This window comes from Coptis chinensis, chromosome 2 (assembly GCF_015680905.1).
Source record: "Coptis chinensis isolate HL-2020 chromosome 2, ASM1568090v1, whole genome shotgun sequence".
Classification (NCBI taxonomy): domain Eukaryota; kingdom Viridiplantae; phylum Streptophyta; class Magnoliopsida; order Ranunculales; family Ranunculaceae; genus Coptis; species Coptis chinensis.
This window is the reverse complement of record NC_141457.1, coordinates 45408889-45427182: the sequence shown is the minus strand read 5'-3', so window position 1 is coordinate 45427182 and position 18294 is coordinate 45408889. Positions and strand designations below refer to the sequence as shown.

The following is an 18294-nucleotide window of genomic DNA, read 5'->3' as shown; positions in this document are numbered from 1 at the left end:
GCATATCATACATGCATAGTGTTGTTTGCATGTATATCGGAAAAGGTCATAATTTGTATTATTAAAAAATAATTTGCTGACGTCAGCCTAAAAATGTCCTTATAGCGAAATTATTAATGATAGATGCTGATGTCAGCCCATTTTTCTCCTAAAACCATAATTATTGTTCATCTAGGCCTAAAACCAAAATTCTTGGTCAATTTATGTGTTTGGGGCTAAATTTATGTTTTTTTTTTAAAAAATAATTCTAAAAGCAAAAGCAGATAACTTGGAGCAGTAAATAAAATGCCAAAACCTATTAGTTTGAGTTATTAAATTTGATTTGGGCTTTTTTTTTTGTGCATTTATTTTGTCTGCTTAATAGCCCAAAATGTTGAAATCATCATTAAAATTCCACAGTAATAACCAATACAGTAAGGACCCCTCCCATGTTTGTATTTACAAATCAAAATAAACTCTACATTTTCATCATGCTATTTAACATCTAAATCTATCATGCATGCATGGTTCCCCAGCCTAATTGTATACAATCAACCTTCATATACAGAAATGTATACTGAACTTTTGATTCAAAATGATGAGTTTTTTCTTTAATCAAAATAGTTGTGCTTCACATTTGTCTTATTGTCTCTAGGTGGGAAAAGGTGAAACACATGCAGCTTTTGGTGTGTACCATTATTTAACAACTTAAATAGAACATATTTTCGAAATATGTTTTCACCTTTCCCAACCTTTTTTTTTTTCTTATAATGAAACCCAGTCATAATCCAACCAATGTGGAGAAAAATCCCTGGAACTTGAATATCATATCTATAGCTTCACCACTAACACCATTTTATATCCAACAACACTTGAATTTAAGCAAAAAAATATAAAAACAATGGAGTCTAACCATCAAGATATCTTTCAATGCTCATTATTTTGATTGCAAGTAAAAGTTATCTTTTACCTTCTACTACATTCCAATCCACTATGGATTGCAACTAAAAGTTAAAATAAATATTCCTCTCTCCCTTTATGCAATATTTTCAATGCAATTGCATTTCTAATGTTTTAGTGTCTTAGTTTCAAGAAAAACCACCGTCTCATAATACCGTTTCTTACTGGATGAAATGTGATATGAAACGCTGCTCTCTTATTGTATTTTCCCTTTGAGTTATATACCACTATTTGAACTGATTGTAGGCCACTAAAGAATACATCCCCTCAAAGAAATGCCTGACTACATGAATGTATTTGATGTATTTGAAGCACTGAGTAGCAAGAAATGTCGTTACCGCTCTATTATTTGCAATGGCTGGTAACTACTTGTTCGCGCCGATTTAGAACATAATCAGGTTGCCACACTATTCGGTTGTCACACTATTCTCAATCAGCTTTCAATGAGTCTTATTTATTCTTAGATTAATTCATTCAGAAGCTCCTAAGATTATGGAAGCTCCTAAAACTTATCCTTGTCTTGATCACAAAATGGAACAGAAAATACTTTAATTAAGCAAATCAATACTTTAACATAGAAAGAGTACTTGTTACCCTGTAAGGTTTTGAAGGCATTAGACACAGAATCTTTGTACTATCTGGCGATACCATCACGTGCTACAGTACCTTATACCTGCAATAAAGTAAGGAAACCACCACCAGCCAGTACTTGGTTATTAGAATTGCTAGACTTTATAGTCTAATTTACACATGTGGCATATCATCAAACGATTAATTTGGTAATGAAAAAACAATGACTTGGATTAGTACTCACATTACCATTGGTTTTAAGTGTTTAACATAATGAGGACTCACTAACAAAACAATAATATGTCACACAGCGTGTTAGAATAACTTGACTTATCCTTGTCTTGATCATATGGTGTCATTATATTTTAGTTAGCCAAAGCTTTGCAAATATCCTGTCTGTTTCCATCAGAAGTCTGCAACTTGCTTATTACGACCAAGAAGAAGACTCTTATCTTCATAGGTTCCTTTCTAGCAGATATAGAATACTAATGCACATTTTCTTGAAAAAATCATTCTGGAGCCAATACTCGTTTCAAAAAAGTGTTGAACAATTTATTCAGAGGTATTTTGGGTCTAGGGGTATACCACTTTCTTCTTCATTATCTTCTTCCTCAAAATCCCCTATCTTTCTCTCAACCAAAACCATCAAAATAGCATCTTCTTTACTTTTCTATCAACCAACCACCAAAATCCCACACACCTTTCTTTTACTTTCTTTCTTTCTTATTTTTCTTTTCCTTCATAAAGCCTCGACCTAACGTCGGTCTTCACTGCCCTTCGCAGTTTTCTAGTTAGTCATAGTCTATACATTAGTGTGTACTTGGAATTGTAAAATCTTGCCACTCCCTGTATATAATAGTTCGCGAGTACCAACATTCAATAAAATCTATAAAATCTAATACCCGACAAAAATGTTGTCCAAGCTTCAATGACGCTTATAATAGTAAAATTGGTGCTAACCTTTTAAATTTTATTTACTATTGAGACGGTCAATGAGCTGTCTTTTCCATTGTCAATGTTGTACTTTGTTATTTTGACCTCAATTTCATATTCCTTGCCAACTGGGAGCAGGCATCAAAATAGCTTAATCTTTCAGCAACACCAAATGATGCCTAAGTAAGTTATGACAACCCTGCATCCTTCAATGCACTTGACACATCTCACTGCAAATAGTGTATAGCAAAGAACAATTGAGATTGCCAGTTTACACAGAGCTATAAGTAACATTATGAATTCAAGGTATCCAAGAAGCAAAGTGCAATAATCAGGATTCTCAAGAAGTCAGGCATGTTCACATTTTTTTTTTATTATATTAAAAGTTATTATGAAGTAAATCTTATATTGCCACTATTTTCAATACCTACCAAGTGAGGAGTGAGCTTAATGACAAACAAAACATCACTCTTTTTATACTAACTCCATCAACTGGAAAGAAAGATACCTTGGTGACATAGTTATGGCTTAGCTAGTATCCTGGTCAGCAGCTACATATGGGCACCCCTGTACCAACAATGTATCGCTTCCTAGAAATTCTAACTTTAGCAAATCTGTGTGGCTAGACACAACCTAATACTCTATGTCCTCTATAAATGGTATGATTGTCTAGAAAAATGACGGCCTTCCTAGAAATCCAGGTTTAGTAATTCAAAATATGTAAAAGCAAATGATCTCCGTGACGCAGAGGGTCATACCCACAAAAATTGAGTTCATTCTTCTCTACATGGGCCCTAAAACCATGTGTCATTTTAAAGTGTCGTATTAGTGTGTCCCTCCACTTACATGAATAACCTGAAGTTAGATAGTGTTTCTTCACAGTAAACTCATTGGTATAAAATATTCTCGAAAAGATCGGGAACTCAAAAAACTGGACGACCAAAGGAAGCTTTCTAAAGGTAATCAGATCTAAGCAAGAGATTTTTACCTGTTCTCCATGAAGTCTTGACAGCCAATAAGCCTAGGAGGATGTATATACATTAGGATACTATCATGGAAGGCTTGAAGATGACTATAGATTCCTTTACTGGATCTTGTTTGAGTAACACCATCTAGCCAAATCCCATTAGCTTCTTAGATTTCAAAGCGTCACTGCCAATGGAAATTACTTAATTTGAGCTTAGATAACCTTGCTTCTGAGGTAGGTAGGGATAATAGCGTAAAAGGGTCCTGGAAATAATAATAATAATAATATTAATTAAAAAAATGGACTGAGTAAATAAAAGATAATAATAGAGAAGATAAAAGAACATTTAGAAACTTCTTAGCATACACCGATAAACCTTTAACACTTATCCCTAGAGAATAGGGTTCTAATCATCTCGGCATTATGAATTATATGATTAGAGTGTCCTCCCTTCCTTGCTAATGCAAGTTTTGATTGCCAATGGTCAAATATTTGACATCCATCAACAAAACTTGAATACCATCAAGCTCCATTAACTCTTGGAATAGTGAACTATCAACCAAAATCGTTATGTAATCCTACAACCAAAATCGATATGTAACCAAAACTTTCTTGAGCATGTAATCACAAAAGATATATGTTGACTTAATTACAACGACGTGAAACAATTACATGAAATTCACACACAAAATCGATATCAAACAACATAAACAATGAATATACAGTACATTCAGCTAATTAAAAAAAATGTGTGACAATGCATCTTTTCCAATACTTCTCAATGTGTCAGTATCTAAGATGCTTAACTAACCTTTCACTTCAAGATCATATAGATTCAAACAAATTTCTAATCATATAACATATAGGCTTGCCACTGTTAGTGTATATTAACATTTGTGACTTGAAGACCATAGCCTATTGGGAAAGATGAGTATTCAGCAAATGTTGCATGTGACACGCTTCTTTATCTAGCTCATATAGAACATTTTTTATTTCAAGATATTTGATTCAATTCAATAAGTTGTGGATGAAAAAAAATAGTTAGTTGCTAGTGCTAGGGAGCTCCATGCTAAATCTTCATGTGCTACATTAATGTAATCTACGTATCGATTACAGGTAACGATTATGTGTAGGACTCAATGCAATTAATAGAGAATTAAAAAGAAAAAAACATGGTGTCAAAGGTTTATTGGTTTAAGAAGAAGATGAATGAGCATGAACATCATAATGTCAGTGCCCATAGTCTCTCACACTGAAATCGATTATATGACAAACAATGGAGCGTCTGATACTCTCACAATCATAAAGAAAGCACATATATAGCTATTTTTCCGAGCAAAAGCTTTGGAACTAACTCCCCTAGTTTTTGTGTTTCAATCTAACAAATCCTTCCAAGGGAATTTGATTCATATTAGGAAACATATTTCTTGGCAATTCATAATGACCTAAATCTTAAGCATGTTAAGCTTTTGTAATAAATAAGACGTGCCCCAATTAGACCAAACAAAAGGACATTAAAAGTACAGTTAAAACCAAATTATTAGATTTTGCCCATAGAAAAATTATTCTAGCAGCACACTAATTTGGATGACAGACAAAAAGAAGACGAAGAAACTAACATGCATGATCAACTTAAGAAAATATGCTTCTATTGGTAGATTAAAGAGCAGTGGTTCACGACATAAGATAACAACTTCTTCTTTGATGTGAAAAAAAAAAAAAAAAAAAAAAAAAAAAAAAAAAAAGAAACACTAAAAAAATCAGAGAACTTGATTTTAGCATGTACCTCCATAGACTTCATTTCATCTAGAGCGACATGTATGTCCATCTCAAATTATGGACATGACCTTGGTGGATTTGAACCACCGTCTCTTAGGATGTATTTCACATCCAAGTGCTCTTCCATTGAGCTAAATAATTAAGATGCTAATTTGCAAGATAACCAAGTTAAAAAGGTAATACACAATAAATATTTATTGATTGCAAGAGACTGTACCTTCGATCTCTCCTGGAGAAAAGACATCTTACATTCTTACCTTATGCTAATAATTTGTATGTTGCTTTACTTGAAGAGTCAATTCAAACCATACCATAAGGAAAAAGAAATGGAAGATAAAGTGATACGCTAATCTATATTTCAACTATTATAAACCATGTTTCATACCTGATTAAAAGATTGGCTCAAAACAGCCTTTGGGGATCAGGTGTTCTAGATTTCTCATTGAAGGCATCACTATTGATATTGTCCCCCTGATAGCTGGGAAGTTTCTCGCCATTCCTTACCTCAAATGGGTCGGACCTTGGTTTACCAAATTCTCTTGCCATCCTTCCTACATGTTTCATGTCGAAAGAAGGAAAACCTTTATCGCAGACTAAATTTAAGAGGTTATTTCTACATTGTGGCTCGTTCAGGTGCTGATACTTATTTGCATGTGTTGATGTACGGAGATTTAGATAAAAGACTATGATGCAATTTAGTGACAGAGGTGCTTACACATATATACACCTGTCTTGCAAATAATAGCATATCTGCCAAGGGTGCATCTCAGTGACATGCTACACAAACTCCATCATTGTTTAAACATGTCTAAATTACTCCAACAAATGATTAGCAGAATCTTATCCTTTTTGTGCTATAAATCATTGAGTTCGGTAATGGAGATTGTGTATACAATCTAATCATTGAGCTAGAGAGTGTGTGTTCAAGGTTTCCATGTGACAATCAAATCATTCATATCAAGCCAACAATCAAAATAAAAGACTTGAGCACAACTAATCCAAAACAATAAAATAAAAAGAAAACCTTGATGATTGCTATCTGAGTACCAAATGTCAAAACCAAACCAAACCAAACCAAACCTATTGTTTATGAGAGTGTGCTAGTGTGGAGAGGCGAGGAGAAGATCGATTGAGTGTCTGGAAAGAGAAATTTTAGATTTTGGTTTTGGGATTAGTTTTGATGAAGAGTTTTTATTTTCTTTTTTTCTTTTGGTTATAACTTATAAGGTTTCCAACGAAGGTAGGTTTCTTATTTGGACTTTGGGCTTTTCTTAAATCTAATTGAAGTTTAAGAAATCAACTAGCCTGGAAAATGAAATTAGAGAGATTACCATATTGCGATTGGAAAGAAGCTACTTAGAGGAAGTAGATTCCAAAGTATGTGTCGAATGTAAATTGGTAAACGAAATGCCAAAACCGATACCACAACATTAAAGAACTACAAGGCAAGTTAATTGGAAGAACTAAAAAACAATAAAGATACGACAGAAAAAGCAAAATATAAGCACATAAAGAAAAAGTACAAATAATGACATTAGAAATTACCACCCAAAGAATTTTCTAAACAAAGCTCAACTGCTAATCATCAGTTTTTGAGCTCAATAAACGGGGGTGACATAGAACAAAAAGTTTGACAACAACAAAAGAAATCACGTGGTACATTATATGAGAATACCAATGAAGCTTTGTAAGGTTGGGAAGGGGGCTCAATTAGATTGTCGTATAGAACAATTCTATTAAATTGTTACATTAATAGTTTTTAATATTGTGGATCATGTTATCCAATGCTTGAAAAGAAAGAATGAAAATTTAAGAGAAATATGAAAAAAGGAATCACAACTTTTACAAACACATGGAACCCAAAATTCATACACCTCCAAAACTTGTGGTCAAGGCCTTAACACAGCTTTTACAACCACATGGAACACAAGATTAAAACACTTTCAGTGTTCAATACTACCCACTCTAATCAAAGTTTAATATAGATTAAAAAGGTAGTGATTCGTTTCCATCCAAAAGTACTTATGCAGCCACGTTAATTGTCTAACCACTTAGAGACGCAATCAAAACTTAAGTTAAAGAGATGTATTTGAGAATTCAATAATAACATTATTGTAAGCAAATTGCTAAATTCAATAATGACATGGTAAGAAATAATCATGGTAAAGTAATCATGTTTTAACGTGAATAAAGAAATTACCGTTTTCCATTTGTTCATCCACTTAAGTAAGCAATCGGTTAGACCTCCATCTTTCTTCCATCTTGGATATCCGTTGGTTTCATTGGAGAAAAAAGATAAAAACACAACATCTATTGGGCACAAAAATTGATTCAAATTGCCAAAAAAAACCATCTTTCAGTAAAGAAAAGCTAATAAGAAAATTGCCAAATTTCAAATGAATCAAAAATAAAGGTGGCAAAGAGCATACCTTGAGGCTTGCTAAAATCGTTTGAACCCCCATTGATGACATATTAGCAATTTTGAGACCACCCCTCTTCATTTTTAAGTGTTGTATGATGATGCTTAGTCACTTATCACTAGAATCACAAAGAATTCTATAAGAAAAAACCAAGTAGCATATGAGATGCCAATATTATGAAACTTTTAAAGCGACTGAGGTATCATATAGGTCGTCAAAAAGTTCCATGGTCAGAAATTCAAGCACACAACACACACATGGAAACTGAACAAAGCAATGTATGAATACCATGTAAACTCCTAAACCAATCAAGAGGAACCAATGTATCTCTCAGGATTCAGTTCTTATAAACGACTAATGACTACACTCATAATTTTTCAGCTTCAGTCCTTAATTTCAAGAATACCAAATCTACAATGCGCACCTATTTAAATGCATTTCAGTGTGCACTAATCCTAGCCACATGTTTAGAATCTGTAATTAGAAAGTAATTAAAACATAAACAGGACAAAGCCAGCATAAAACCTTTTAACTTGAGCACCTGGTTAGACCTATAGTGGCTTCCATCTTTTTATCTTCTCAAAGCCAAAATTGAGACTAAAATCTTCAAAACTTTCCCACCTTCTAAACCTCTTTTAATGCTACTCGTTAGATTACAGTATTTTTTTCTATGAAAACCGTTTAGCAATAGCATCATGTCAAAAACTTCAGTTGATCGAACTCCCGTCGCGGCCGCCGGTTTGTTTTTAAGTTCTTGGGTTGGGATGATAGTGTTGAACTTTGGATAATTTATAGACCTATTAGTGATAGAACTTTTACAGTTAATGGTGTTTACCTGCAATTCAAAATCTGACGCATTGGGTGTTTTAGCAATTTATCACAAATATGACTCTAAATGTACCTGAGAACTATGTTTATTTCTTGCATAGCTTCATCTACTTGGGAGTCTTTTCCACTGAATATCATCAGGTCAATCTTCAAGCATCACATTCTCAAATGGTTGGTCTCAAGTAAATGAACAATCACTTGTACTTGCTTAACAAAATCATATCATGTGAGCTTATCAATATGTATACATGTACACCAAGTTAAAATTCAAATAAGAGACATTAAGCTAGTATGTTCGGGACCTCAAATAGAAGCTCCTTTTGAATGCAATAAAATAGGCGAAACAAAACTTTGATTCTTAGTTGAAAAAAAGAAGCACAAAGTAATAAAATGATGGTGAGATAATTTAAGTAATTTTAATCAGAATTCACTGTTTGAATACGAAGAAGAAAACAATTGATGAGATAGATAAGAAACATAAAAATACCATCGAACTTACAAAAGGATTTCTTTCACACCGAAGTCACTCAACATTGAACGTGTGATCCATGAATCAGCATACCTTGCAGGTTTTAGGAGTTCTCCTCGATATATAGAGTTGAAAACCTTCGAGTTTCTTCCAATTTTTTTGGTTGATCAAAGGTAATCAATTCATCAATCTCTGCTCCTTCCAATTTCTCACCTTTGTGCGCAATAATTTATTTGTGTTTTGATGACAAAGAAAAATTGAGAGGGTTTAAAAAAAAATAGAATTGATTGGGTGGGATTTTGACGAAGAGTCTTTTGCTCTTTCTTTTTTTTCTTTTTTTTTGGGTTGATAGGTTTAAGGAAGGGTTATGTTGAGAATGGAAGCGAACTCGGGAGGTTTTGATTGATGTAGTAGATTATTTCAAATAAAACTTAGTAAGTTAATGAGACATGTTTAGTTCATACCTGGAAATTAATTATCTGTGTTTTCTCTTTCATGTGTGAACCGTGAAGACCATAGCAGGTTCATCGACAACTTTAAACTCGACAATTAATTGCTCCATTCATTCCAGTAAGAATTTTCTCATGTTCTATAAAAAAGGCCAAGTTTTAACAGCCCCTTTCACAATTCCTTCTTTCAAATCCTATAAGACACACAACAATTAATCAAGTACAATTCCCGTAATGAAAGTGATTGTAATATCACCAATCAATACACTGGTTCCTTTAACGCGGCCATCGTCCTACTAACACCAATCAAATCCAAAGAAAAAACTAAATTATCTCACTAACACTTATTAAATCCAAACAACAAACTAATTTATTCAGTAATATGGATTGACTTAACATAACATAAATCTTAAAATATATAAAAAAATGAAAAACATAACTACACATAGCGAGTGATGCGGACAACCTAAAGAACCATTGCATGTCAAGTCATATAAGGACGGTAGAGCTGGTGAGATAGACTTATACCAGCCGACTTTACCGCCTCAAATGCATACTCTGCCAACCAATAAAAGATTAAATCTTTTTAATTGATCGATTCAAATTGTGAAGTCGTGAAGAATGGATAGAGAATTTAGTTATTTCCACATCAATCATTCAATTGCAGGTTATAAAAAACATATTAAGCATGTTCCAGCATCAATGTCAATATGGCAAAAATTGCAGAGCTTCCATGATACCAAGCTACAGCTAAGCACACACTTGAATGGAAATGTCAAACATAGATTACCTTGTCAGGAAAAGGAGTAGTATTGCCTTCTTCTTCTTGCCCAGCGGCTTTATTAGCACTCAAACCACCACAATCTTCCGCCACCATGACTTTCTCGTAACTCTCAACCTTTTCCCTTGAATTAGTATCACTCCCACCACCACCTTCTCCAATCCGACCACGCAATTCACTCTCCTCCTCCTCCTCCTCAGAAATCATAATAATAGTAGCAGCCTTAGCAGCAGTAGCCAATCTAGTCCTAGCTCTCACACCACTAATCTTCTTCTTACTACAACTCTTCTTCTTATACTTCTTTATCTCAATTCCAACTACCACTTTCCATTTCCCTTTCCCTGCAGCTGTCTCTTTAGCAATTGCATCTCTAGTTCTAACACAATTACTAACTAAAACTTGTGGCTTCTTATTCTTCGTCGCAACGGCCGCTGCCCCTCCTTGACCTTTGGGCTGCTTACGTGGTTGTTGATCTAGAATTTGAGCACGACCTTTACGTACTCCACTAACGCAGTTCAGGCATTCTTTACCCATACAATCTGAAACTACTCGTGATTTTAAACCAACCATTCTCTTTCTCAACAAAATTTTAAGTCCCCCATCACCACCAATTATTCTACTCATTACAAAAAACAATAATTTGATTAGAAATTGAAGTGATGAAATGATGAGATAGATCTTATAGTGGGAGAGAGAAATATACCTGGTTGGTTTTGAGGGCTTGATGTGTGAGAGAGAAAAGAGCGAGAGAGTCCACCAACTGTAGTAATAATGGAAGAGGAAAGAGGATTCAACTCTTTCATTTTTTTTTTTTGTTAAACTTTTGGTTGAACAGAGGTAATCAATTCATCAATCTCTGCTCCTTCCAATTTCTCACCTTTGTACGTAATAATTTATTTGCGTTTTGATGACAAAGAAAAGTTGAAAGGGTTTATATATATATAATTGATTGGGTGGGATTTTGACGAAGAGTCTTTTGCCTTTTTTTTTTAGGTTGGTAGGTGGAAGGGTTTTGTTGAGAATGGAAGCGAACTCGGGAGGTTTTTTATTTTGACAAAAGATTTATTAAATTTATTTATCTTTTTATTTTATTTCGGATTATTACCCGAACAGTTTCCAAACCTGGGCGTGTTTTTTTTTTTTTTTTTTTTCCTGCCGAATCATTGTAAAAACTGAGGTGTCTATCTAAGAGAAAAAAGGGGCTGACGTGTTTCATTGGGAGCATTCTCGGCTGTTCAGTATTAATGGTATTTGATTTAATATCTATATAGGACATATTCATGACATGAGAGGTTATTGGTGGCAAGTGGGCCGGATGCGGTATAGGAAAGAAAAGACATGCTGCAGTGGATCAAATCTGCAGAACCCTAACTGCAAGGAAACCGTCGCGACACATGGAGGGAGAGAGAACGCTGGATGAAATAGAGATCAACGAACCACAAGAGGAGGTTAGAAAATGAGAGAAAGGAAGTTATAAAGAAGAGGAGAAGAAAAACAAAAACAAAAAAACAAACAAAAAAACAAAAACAAAAAACAAACAAAAAAAAACGAGAGAAGAGAAAGAGAGAGAGAATAAAATAAGACTAGTGATCTTAGAGGGTGTAATATTTGATAGTACAATATCTTTATTGGAGAAGTGCGCTGTTATTTAGCTATCTTTCTCAAGTACAAAAATGATATATTTGCACAATATGCAAATATAAGTGCAAAAGAGACAAACATATATCAAGGTCCTTCTAAAAAGGACATTGATATATGCTTGTTTCTTTTAGCTTTTTTTATACTTATATTTGCATGTTAGTATGTTATGAAAGCTAGGTTTTTTATTATCGAAGAAAAAAAAACTAGGTTTTTTTGTGTTTAATATTATGTTTATGTCTATCTTTCAGGTTTGGTATGTTGAGAAAAGGTTTGGGCACAGAGTGTTGTAGTTCTCTGTAATCATGGACTCGTAGTATGGAAAACCAAAAACATTTGTTTATCATGCATTTTTTTTTTCTCTACTTGGATTATATTTCCTAAACCACAGACTCCTTACAAATTGCAATGTGGAACCACTAAGGAAAATACACCCAAGAGATATGGAACTCTCCCCCCATGATACTACCTTTTTTTAGGAGTATCAAAAGTTTTAGTTATCTCAAGATATGTTTTTTTTTTTTTTTTTTTTTTTTTTTTTTTTTTTTTTTTTTTTTTTTTCATACAATTAAAGTACCAAACACAATTTGCAGATGTTATTCTGCTAGAGTGTCACGAAAAAATAGTGGTATATATATATATATATATATATATATATATATATAGCGCACATTCTCTCTCCTCACCATATCGCTCTATTTTCTTACCCAAGCAATATTAGTGGTTCCTAAAAAAGATGAGGTCCTAATAATTTGAAACACCTTCCCAGGTTTGTTTAAATCCCCCTAATCTATTCTTAATTTTCTATGGCCTCCTCAAATTAAAAAAATAAATAACAAATTAAATAAACCTTATACAAATTCTACCGAAAACCTAACTTTTTTCCTGAAGCTGCGATTGTAGAAGTAGCCATCCTCTATTGCGTTTTTCTCTCAGAAGAGTGAAAGATTCGAGTAAATCAAGAGATGGGGTTTCATGAATTGGGTTTTCTTAATTCTCGCCTCCATTCTTCACAACCAAAACTTCTCCATTAACAACAAAACCGAAAAAAATCTATAGTAAGAGTGTGTGTACGTGCGTTGGTTTGAACTTATTTGAAGAAGAACTGCCCAAAGGTTGCATACGTGAGGAGACTGCCTCTGGCAGTGATGGGGTTTGCGTTGCATCATCACTTTTGCATGAAATTGAGGAGAATGAATTTAAATCTAGAGAATTAGCCACAATTAGTGAGTGATGTTATAAGAACTGAGTTTTTCGGGCGATAATCGAATGATCTTTGATCTATATGCTCCGATTAAAGCCATCGGTGACTAAGGATGTTCCTTACGGCTCGGTTTCATCTTTATCACATACTGAATTTGAAGATAAGAGTTCAGTGAGTAAGGAAGCAGATGTTCAAGTTGGACAGGATCCTTTCCACATGGTTGTTCCCCACTCCACTGTGGATGTGTTGGATCCTGAGGCTCCAGGAGTGTCATTTGAAGATTCAACTCATATTGTATCGCAGATGTCACCACCTTTGCTAGAGAAAACAATAATTCATTCGTTAACTAGCACTGATCATGTGGGACCTCTCAGGTACTAATCCAATTATTGAACATACTGAAAAGAAAGCATTAAATATGTTAATCTTGATAGGATATAAAACACAATAGTGAAGTAGAATGGTTTTGACTCCATTTATCTGTAACAACGATATAGACAGTGCAAATAAGTGTCATGCTGAGAATGCAAATGTGCTGACTCTTATAAACTTATATTTGTACACAAATTCTGAAAAGAGTCTGCATCTTCTGATATATGACAACATGGCGTCCACTCTGAAAACATATTGGGGGAGCTGGCAAAGGAGTTGCAAGAGTCAGCCTGCAGCTTCATCTCCAAATCCACAGCAGAAGAACAATCGCTCTGTCAGCGTGCCCTCTCCATCAATTCCAACATCCAAAAGCTCCGTTCCTCTATTCCCCAGCCCCAAAAGGTACCACTCTCTGTCATCCCATCTCTCATTTTGCATGCCTGCCTGGTAACTAATAATTCTTCTTTCTTTTATAATTTTCCCAAAGCATTTAATTACTTGGGGTCCTCGCAACTCAATCAAATTTAGACTCTTCACAAGTTGTTGCTTGCTGTTGAAAATGTAATAGGCTAGCTTGGCTCTTTTTGAAGCTTGAATAATTTTTTTAATTAGCAATGTGTAGAATTGGAGTCCTGAGTCTTGGTGAGTAATTTGACAACTATACTGAAAGTTTGAAACCTATGTGCAGTTGATAATTTTTGAAAGAGTTAAAACTGTAGGGTCCTACGAATGTTCCATTTGAGCTGTTCAATACGCATGCAATCCAAACCAAAATAAAAAAACCATTCAAAGACACTTTGGTTCAGGCAAATACAAAGTAATATCTTGATTTTTGTTGCAAAACCATTACATTTTGATTAATGTTATTGAGAGTTGCATTGAAATATCTTGCAGGCTATTGAGAATGATATTTACTTGAATCTTAAACTAGGAAAGTAATCTAATTACACGAAGTATAATTTAGAAAATTTTCATTTGAATTTGGCTTTGGTTTTGTAGATTCTCAAGATTTTTATAATCAATGTAATCCGGGTATATAATAAACACCAATGATGATATGAAATAATGTATTTTCATCATAATGTTTTCATTAAAAAAGACAAGTATATGTTAAGAAATCTAAAAACTATAAAATTGCCATTAATGTTGACATCACAATGTATTGAGAACTTTCACTAAATATTATTATCTGATATCGAGTTCGAACTCTAAGGTGCATGATTATGTTGTGTATCCTTATGATAATGTGTTAGGTTGTCTATTGCAGGTTGAGTTGTATAAGAGATTAATATGAGAAGCTGGATAACCATGAGAAAAACATATTATCCGTGAGCAGGTGGAGTTGTATATATGAGCATCATTAACCCTCTATAAATGGAGAGTCTAGCTCATGATCATGGGATAAGTATCATGCTAAGGTAAGAGGGAGCAAGAAGAAGAATAAGATAGCTAACTACTCCAAAAATTAGCCCACACTTAAGTTTTCTCTCCTTTCCTTCCCACGTGAAATCACCTCCCCCTCTTTATTACATTTATTACAAACTTATCTTAAAAACCAAATCATGCCAAAATTTCACTATTTTGGATAAACATCATTTAACCACATACAAGGTGTCCATTTGTGCCAATAATTTGGCACTTTTGTCTTGACATGCTCCATGATTGATGACTCATCTCTTCTTGTGAGCCCGGAAGGTGGGTCCATTTGTTGTGTCAATTGGTGGGCCCGGACATCAATTTTTGCAATTTCTAGCCTGAGATAGAGTTAGTCGTGCTGATCATCTGGACATCTTATTTGCCGCCAGGTTCAAGAGATATGAGCTCCGAAAGTTGATGCTTTTCTTCCCCGTCTTCATTGAGCTTCCCACGGCTGATTTGGAGGACTTTAGATATACATCATTCCCGTGCTTTAACGTAAGTTTAACCAATATTTTCATGTCTACTGCGAAAACCTGCAAAAGTACAAAAATATAATTATTTCATGATTATTAAAAACATAATTAACCAAATTGATATGTCTCAATGGGGTTTAATATTACAGTTTTGGGTGCTTATCATTGCGCCAATCAATTTGATCCAAAACAGTGTGTTTATCGTCTCTCAAATTGCTCCAAAATGAGAAGGTACCATTGATGGATCGTAAAACATGCAATGACTTTTTTGGCATCTTTGGTTGATTCTCAACAATCCCCTGAAGAAAATAAATCACAATGTTCAAGAATGCTCATGTCACTTAATCTTAATCTCAACTACTAGTAATCATCTTCCCAGTAACTTCTAAATCTAGTATTGGGTAATTCTTTGTCGATTACAAACCAATTGACCCCAAAAAATCTTAAATTTAACCAAAATCAATGCTTCACCTAATAAGAAGTCTCAGAATCAAATACCTATTATTTTATTGGCTTTTGTCTTCCATGAGGTTGATGGTGCACTACTTGTCAATGTCTTCATTGTGAACACAGAGAAAATCAGCTAACCATTCAACATAGAGAGAAAATTAGTTAGCTTCTAACCGAGAAGATCTATTAACATTTTAATTTAAGGATTAAGTTACTGATTGAAAATAAATATAACAACTCTACCTACTATGCATGTGAGGAACCCCTTTTGTATTGATTTTCTAGTTAGTTGTTTAGGAAAAACAAACTAGACTTTATATCCTACCCCAAAATGGTAGTGGTGTAGAGTCTAGTTAGGAATTAAGTTGATGATTTAGAGATAAGTCATTTCCTTGGTTTCTCATGCTAGCAATATAATCTTAGAGATAAGTTGTATTGTTAGAGATCAAAAATACAATCTTATTAGGATTTGTCTATGAATTCTAAAAGAATGTAAGATGCAATAAACTAGAGTCAAACAATAGAGGTTGTTTTCACATTAGGAGAACTAACTCTCCACACCTTTCTATAAATCGATTTTTACTCTGTTTTAGTGTGCATGTTACGTAACTTTAAAGAATCTAAAAAAAAATAGCTAAGTAGTTTTAGTATAAAACAATCCCAATAAATAACTTACTCACTAGTTCCCTAAGAGCATAATCAAGTTGTAAGTTGTCCTAGACTTTAGGTGGAACAAATTCCTACTCGAGCTAAACGAATGAAAATCATGTGAGTAAGGAAAAAATTGAGTTTACACCGAACATAGTAGATAAAACAAATCTCCAACACACGCAAAGGTGCGAATATCACGCAACATGTGAGGTACCTTCTCATTTTTAAATGGATTGTCTATGTGGTTTTGGTTTGTTTCAATAGTTGGCGGGTCAGTTGATTATGAGTTGTCTGTTGGGCAGTTAATGTTGTTGCATGTCTATGTAGTAGTATGTTTGGTTGAGGAGCACTGTTTGTTGTACTATTATGTTGTAGTCATCAGATCACCATGTTTTACAGAAAAGTGGGGGTGAACTTTACCACCCAAGTTTTAGGATGGGTGAGTACCTAGGGTAAGTTGCATATAGAGTTAACAGTACTTGATGGCTGTGATATTGTTAGTAATGAAAATCGTAAGTTGTGTGAATTTAAGAAGATTATATTGTCATGTGTAAGGTGTAGTATCAGTGATTGGTTTGGTTATCCAAATCTTGAACAAATTATCATCAATAAGATATTAAGGTATTACAATTAATAATAATCATTGTCACCATGAAATTATCAAAATATTTGTTTTTGAATATTAAAAAAAATCTTTGTATGTTGGTTTCTATAGAAAGCATGCATTATTAGAAATGTTTTTCAGTGTGGTTACCACATCAATAAGCTACTCAACAATGGGTTTGAAAAGTAGCATGTTTAGAAGAAATAAAACAGCATACCTAGACTTTACTTTATTAGTACTTTTTGTTTGTAGAAAAGGCTTTTTGTTGGACTTGATCCATCTTATGGTTCTATGTATCTCGAAAAGATCTTTAGCTTAGTAGCGCTTGAGTGTGTTACTACATCTTAAGTGATTGTTAGAATGTCTCACTGAGTTTGTTTTAAATACGTTATTTTGAAACTCTGTTTTGCTTTCAATTATCTACAGCCAAGTCTTTTGATGTGGTAAAACCAGAAGAAACCATTCAATCATTGCTCTCGTAATTCTCAGGTTGGTTTCATCAATTCTTATATATAACTATGTGGCTCTTATTCCTTTCTCTTTCCTTTAGTGTTTCAATATTATATAATTATTATTTTATTTTCTTTGGTTTCACTTTGTTTGAGTAATATAGTAGATTGGATGCATGTTCAGTAGAAGGGGTTTGTCAGGACTAAGGGCTTTTGATTAGTATCAGAGTCTTCTCTGGGACAAAAGAGGAGGAATAGCTTGGTGAGTATGAAAAGTTCTCAGGTTTTGGTTTGTTTCATTGCTCTTACTGTTTTCACATTTTTTTTAACAATTCATGAAAGATAATGAAAGACACATCGAAGAGAGCAAACTGAGAGTCGTTTTCCTCAGTCGATCCCATTCTCCAGTATGACTAACATCCCGTGATTTTTTTATTTTGTAATACATAATATATTAGAGTACTAATATCTCTTATAGGAAATCATTATATAGAAGTTGGGTTTTTCCTTTTGGTAGGTTGCTATGGACATGAAAGTACTCAAGGATGTGCAGGAGTTGAAATAGGATGTCAAAGAGTTGAACATAACTAAGGATGTGGATGATGGGAGAGTAGATGAGGCTAAGGGGGAATCCAAGCTGGCCAGGGATATTGAGGAGTTAAAGATTAAGCTAAGAAAAGTGAAGGCGGAGCTAAATAAGGTATGTTAGTCATCCACAGTTACATCTCATTTCCAAGTAAACTTATTAATGGGTGGCTTGAATTGGTTGGAGAGGTACAATATGAAATTCTGTTTCAAAGAACAAAGTAGATTTATTCTAGCTTATGCTTCTGGACTATGTGTCCTTCTCATCCTCAACATTTGCAGTTACAATGGGGATTGTTATCAGTATACACTGC

The 18294-nt window shown here is 33.9% G+C and overlaps 1 protein-coding gene and 1 long non-coding RNA gene across 2 annotated transcripts; both read right to left on the bottom strand.

The window, feature by feature from the left end:
• Positions 1 to 1349: 1349 nt before the first annotated feature.
• On the bottom strand, positions 1350 to 8647 carry LOC147516216 (uncharacterized). The gene is made up of 6 exons (XR_015213611.1): positions 8510 to 8647; positions 7618 to 7726; positions 7389 to 7498; positions 3431 to 3672; positions 2470 to 2672; positions 1350 to 1612 (listed from the first exon to the last, which is right to left on the bottom strand). It is a non-coding gene; the product is annotated as an uncharacterized LOC147516216 (long non-coding RNA).
• A 2-nt stretch (positions 8648 to 8649) lies between these two features.
• LOC147516215 (uncharacterized) lies at positions 8650 to 11116 on the bottom strand. The gene is made up of 3 exons (XM_086594558.1): positions 10839 to 11116; positions 10145 to 10751; positions 8650 to 9548 (listed from the first exon to the last, which is right to left on the bottom strand). Exons 2-3 carry the CDS (start codon positions 10703 to 10705, stop codon positions 9495 to 9497), a joined length of 615 nt encoding a protein of 204 aa, XP_086450684.1. The 5' UTR covers positions 10706 to 10751; positions 10839 to 11116; the 3' UTR covers positions 8650 to 9494.
• Between the last annotated feature and the right edge of the window lie 7178 nt (positions 11117 to 18294).

Excerpts from the sequence above, each read along its gene's own strand:
- LOC147516215 (XM_086594558.1), bottom strand. The coding sequence starts at position 10,705 with ATGGTTGGTTTAAAATCACGAGTAGTTTCAGATTGTATGGGTAAAGAA. Across the intron at positions 9,549-10,144 it reads CTACTCCTTTTCCTGACAAG|GATTTGAAAGAAGGAATTGT; the intron begins GTAATCTATGTT and ends TGTGTCTTATAG.